The following is a 5540-nucleotide window of genomic DNA, read 5'->3' as shown; positions in this document are numbered from 1 at the left end:
TTTTAGCCAAAGAGGAAGGGAGATCTGAAAGGAACAAATTAAATAGAGAAGGGCTAAAACACAATCCTGCTTTACACCCTTGGTTACAGGAATGTTTTGTGTTAAGGCGCCTTTGTCATCAAATCTAACCTGACAAGTGTTAGAGAGATGAAATTTACGCAACAAAAACAGAAGGCGTTGGCCAAGATCCAATTTGTGTAATTTTCCCCACAGAGTCTGTCTATCCACTGAGTCGAGGGCTCTACGGAGATCAATAAATGCTATGTATAGCTTGCCTCTAGGGTGCCGAAGACGTTTTTCAGCTAAAAAAGATAATACTACACAGTGATCTAAAGTAGGGTGGTTTCTTACAAACCCAATTTGCTCTTTCTCTGGTAAATTATGAGAAGCAATCCACCCAGATAATTTCTCAAGAAGATGTTTGGCATAAATTTTCCCTAGAATAGACGAGAGACTAATGGGTCTGTAGTTCTCGAAGTTGTTTGTTGTTGTTGTTTTTCAGTCGCACAGTCGAGTCCGACTCTTCGCGACCCCATGGACCAGATCACTCCAGGCCTTCCGGTCTTCCGCCGTCCTCTGAAGTTTGCTCAATTTCATGTTCGTTGCATCTATGACACTGTCTAACCATCTCACCCTTTGCCGTCCCCGTCTTCTTTGACACCCTGTGAGGTAGGTGGGGCCGAGAGAGCTCTGAGAGAACTGTGACTGACAGAAGAAGAAGAGGAGGAGGAGGAGGAGGAGATTGGATTTATACCCTACCCTCCACTACCCTGAAGGAGTCTCAGAGTGTCTTACAATCTCCTTTCCCTTTCCCTCCCCACAACAGACACCCTGGGAGGCAGGTGGGACTGAGAGAGCTCTTTCAAGGACTGCTCCTGAGAGAACAGCTCTGAGAGAGCTTGTGGCTGACCCAAGGTCACACCATCTTGTTTCATGTGGAGGAGTGGGGAATCAAACCCAGTTCTCCCAGATTAGAGTCCGCGCTCCTAGCCACTATACCAAACTGGCTGAGGCCTGCCATTAACTAAATTCCCCCAGAAGCTGAAGACAGCGATTGAGTTTCTTAAACCTACCCTGGTAGGGGTAACAGCAAGGAGACAGGTATTGTGCCTGGCAGTAAGTAAAACTAATCAAGGGCACCGTGGATCCACAGCATCTTTCCGGAGAGGAGGGGTGCCGCTGGATCTCTGGATAACTATCTAGCCTCTCCCATCAGGAGCAGGGTCCAGATGATTTCGAGAGAGAGGAAGGTGGGGGAATTCTGGCTCTCACACACTTCAAAAATAGCACTTGGCGGGAAGGCAGGGTGCAGGCCCAAGCACGCCTCCAATTTTAATTTGGAAAAAGCACAGCTCAAGCAGCAAGAGCTTGGGAGCTGGTGTGCCGCAGTTGTGAGGCGAGGGATCATTTGGAAGCGGCCTCAGTTTCCAGCGGCCCTGTGTCTCAGCATCCCCTGGCAGATTTATCTCTTCCGCGGACAAGGAGATGATCCGCAGATGTGTAAGTGGACTGGCCGTGTCTGATATCACTAAGCACAGGACACAAATTGAGAGTTACAACTCCCTCGGGACGCCGAGGCGCTCCGAACGAAGAAGAGGTTTGCGAAAAGAGATACTGTATTTGGACAATTACAGTAACAGAATGGTTTATATAGAAAAAAAAGAAGTAGAGCCGCACTGAGATGAAATACAACCCGAAGCCTGCTGGGGCTACAATTAAGAGACAGTCTGCTAATAAATTGCTCGTCAGAGTTCTGGGACAAATCCTTCAATGTCGCAACGATCGGATCTGCCAGCTCTTCAAACAGGTGTCTCCTGAAGGGCCCCCGGTCAGCCATGACAGGCTTCAGGCCTAGCCCTTTCAACATGGCTGCGTGCTGCTTGTCGTTTGCTTCGAGTGGAAAATATTTCCGGAAGCCCGAAGGGGAAGAGAGTGTCATATATCAAGCGGTGATGAGGTGTAAAGAGCCGCCTGTCATGAAAAGCACAATGGGATGGTAAATGTCTTCTCCCCGAGCCCTGCTTGGTTTCTGGCAGCTTGTCGAGAGTCAGACGCTCAACTGGCCACCTCCGGCAGCCCGCAGAACATGCGTCTTTGACTCTGAAAGTGATCGGGCATGCTTGGCAGAGGGAGGAAGTCCCTCTGCAGAAAATATGAAAGGCGTCCTGGAGACGGAGGCACCGAAACACATTGCCTCAGGTGGAGCTCGCAACCTTAGCGTATGAAATTACAGAGGGAACAGAAGGTTCACTCTGAATGTTCGCTGCGCCAGATTCAGAAAAGATTCGGGGTCCACTGGAGGACAGGATTATCGTGTGCATAGTTGAAGGTCTCCAAGGCCTTCCTACTTTAGGGTTACCAGCTCCAGGTTGAGAAATTCCTGGAGATTTTGGGGGCGGAGTCTGACAAGGGGGGTCAGGAGGGGCAGGGATTCAGTGGAGTGTAATGCCAAACTCTCAAAGCGGCCTGTAACGATTCCTTGTCTTATATGTGTGTGTGTCGCTTTAAAAGTTTGGTTGCATGGCTGTGTGATAGAATAGAGTGGTTGAAGAGACAAGTGTGGTGTGATTGGTGATTGACAGAGAGGGGGAGGGGTTTTAGAAAGTGTTTCTGAGTGGATGAATGGGTATGTCCTTCAGGAGTGACAGTGAGAGGTTTGACAGTTGATAAAGACAGTTGATAAGAGTTCGTTCTGAGGTCTGAGGGAGAGAGACAGTCTTGTGTGTGATACAAGAGTTAAGTTCTGTGTATGAAGAAAAGTTGAATATATAAGGAAACAAAAGTTAAATGAAAGTCTGAGTGACAGACTGGAGTGAAAAAGGAAACGTATATGACCCTGAGTAATGAGTTACAAAAAGTTACTTGAAAAATCCCTGTCAGAAAGGGAGCAGATCTTGTGTGAGACACAACGAAATTGTTAAAATTATTCACATTACTGGTTACATTGTTCTACACTTTTATTTATGGACTGTTTCAATAAATCTTCTTTTATTTAAGTCTGCCAGCTCTGAAAGAAATAATTTCTCAGGAAACACATAGACCCTCATGAGACTTAAAAACTCGACCTACCTATCCAGTGATAGCCAAAAGAAAGTATAAAGGTTTGGAAAGCCTAAAATTTCCTGGTGGCAGCCTAACCTACCCAGTTGAACAAAATAAAAAGAACACTTTAAAGTGAAACCAGACCTCCCCAGATAAGGGGACGTCACACGGCCATTTTCTCCAAGGAACTGATCTCTGTCACCCGGAGATCAGTTGTAATTCCAGGAGAAATGGAAGATCGCACCCCATCCTACTTCCTCTTTTGGCCATGATTTCACTTTGATAGACCTGCCTTTGAATTTTTGCTCTTCCAGCTCTGTTCCCTCTCCTATGAATACATAGGATACATCCACTGTCTGATGTAATGTAATCAGACCAGCGGTTCATCTAGTCCAGCATCTTGGTTCCCAGTGGCAAACAGATGCCCCTGAAAGACTTACAAGCATGGCATTGGAAGCCAAAGCCTAGCATCTGTTGTTGCCCTCCCAGCACTGGTATTCAGAGACACCAGGGCTATTTCTGGGCAGGAACGCACAGGAACGGAGTTCCGGCTGGCTCCCGAGTTGGCCACGCCCAGCAGGAACTCATTAGCACAATAGGCCACACCCAACAGCAGAAACTCATTAGGGTTGGCTACATTAGGGGTGTGTGGCCTAATATGCAAAGGAGTTCCTGCTACAAAGAAAAAGCCCTGGGTTTTGACAACAAACAAGGTAAACAGAATAAGAAGCAAAAGGTGGGTGTGGCTGGATGACCATACTTCTGGTAACATGGGGGTGCATCCTAATGTGCTAATGAGCTGTGCTGGCAGGGGCGTGGCCTAATATGCTAATGAGTTTCTGGTGTTGGGTGTGGCCTATTATGCTAATGAGTTCCTGCTCGGGTTTTTCTACAAAAAGAGCCCTGAGAGACACTGCCTCCAAAGATGGAGGTTCCATTAAGTCAACGTGGCTAATAACTATCCATGGGCTTGTCCTCAATTAATTTGTCTAATCTCCTTTTAAAATCAACTGGATGCGTAGATATTAACATCCTCCCAATGCAGCAGTGGTCTCCTATGAGTGAAGGAGGACTTCCTTTAGTCTGCCCAAACCTGAATTTAAGGGTTCATTTCAGGGTGGGGGGGATGAACGTACATCCTCACAGGAAGAATACGAGCATCAGAGAGAAAAAGAAACATTTCTAGCACAGCATGGAGAGAAGCATTAGCAAGAGCTATTAGAAGTGCTTCTGCTTCAGGGTTCAGAGAGTTTCTGGTCTCGATCACCAGCAGCCGAGGCCTTAGTCTTGGTAATCTTGGTAGCATTCGGCAAAATGTCAGCTAATAAAACAAAGACGTTAAGACTCGCTTAGACTTCAGCTGAGTGAAGCAATATCACTAGGCCCTGAAGCAGAGACCCGCAGACACCTATGGTGCCCGTTGTGTCAGATGGGAATCCTACAGGGGTATCATTAAGTGATCCTAGAGGCTTAGAGGTCTTCCAGGGGGCACTGTTCAGATGGTAATCTATGCTCAAGCTGCCAAGCTACAGCCTACTTCTGGGCCCACTCAGTGAACCGGTAAGCCTTGGACTTCTGCTCTAAAGTCCAACCCCAAGGGCACCAGCAATTTCTAGGATCGCAAGTCTCGGTCAGATACACACCTGGAAAGCAGCAAACCACATGAGCCAGTCCAGACGATAGTGATACGGACTGATGAAACAGGGCCTCCGGCGCAGATCCCCGGGCTTACACTTGAACTCGTACTCCTCCCAAAAGGCAGCCGGGTCGCTGGGATCCAGGCTGGAGGTCCCTTGAATGACGACCTCGGTTCTCTCTTTGGTAATGCTGCGAACAACAATGCCGGGAGAGTTATCCTCTGGAGCCGCGAGTAGACCGACTCCAAGCCAGAACTCCTGTAGCCCATAATGGCGGGACAAAGGAAGTGTAGCCAGATCACAGAAGCACACCAGTAAGGATACAGCCTTTGAGATGCAAAGTGCCTAAATGGATGGGAACCCTTGAGAGTGCAATGCAAATTCCCCCAGAGGACAGCCAACCTCGGGAAGATCCCAGAAAGTACGGGGTAGACATCTTTTAAATAAATTAATTAAATGTTGGAGGGCAGGGATTGGGGGAAAAGGTTACTGAGGGCAACACTGGTGACTGAAAAACTACAAACTGAATGGAGAGACTGCATAGATAAAATTTGTCCCCCCCCCCACAGGAACATCAGAATTGGTTGCTAGCCAATGCATCTGACCGACAGAGGCAGGGACAGAGAGAAGAAATGCTTCTTCCTGTAGCAGTGAATCGCCTTCTGGAATTCACTGACTACAGAAGGAAGCCACAAGAAAGAAAGAAAGAAAGAAAGAAAGAAAGAAAGAAAGAAAGAAAGAAAGAAAGAGAAAGAAAGAAAGAGAAAGAAAGAAAGAAAAAGAAGAAGAAGAAGAAGAAGAAGAAGAAGAAGAAGAAGAGGAGGAGGAGGCGGAGGAGGAGGAGGAGGAGGAGGAGGATTG

At 47.4% G+C, this 5540-nt stretch overlaps 1 protein-coding gene across 1 annotated transcript in view; it reads right to left on the bottom strand.

Moving 5' to 3' along the window:
- The window catches only part of LMF1 (lipase maturation factor 1), a gene marked incomplete at its 5' end in the record, with an annotated part of 138041 nt that overhangs the window by 16878 nt on the left and 115623 nt on the right, over positions 1-5540 (bottom strand). The window contains one exon of the mRNA XM_015419004.1: positions 4686-4869. Within this exon, the coding sequence (XP_015274490.1) occupies positions 4686-4869 (184 nt within the window). The remainder of the gene's footprint in view (positions 1-4685; positions 4870-5540) is intronic.

This window comes from Gekko japonicus, unplaced genomic scaffold, assembly GCF_001447785.1.
Source record: "Gekko japonicus isolate JY-2015 unplaced genomic scaffold, Gekko_japonicus_V1.1 scaffold3296, whole genome shotgun sequence".
NCBI classification, from domain to species: Eukaryota; Metazoa; Chordata; class Lepidosauria; order Squamata; family Gekkonidae; genus Gekko; species Gekko japonicus.
This window is presented reverse-complemented; position numbering and strand designations above follow the sequence as displayed.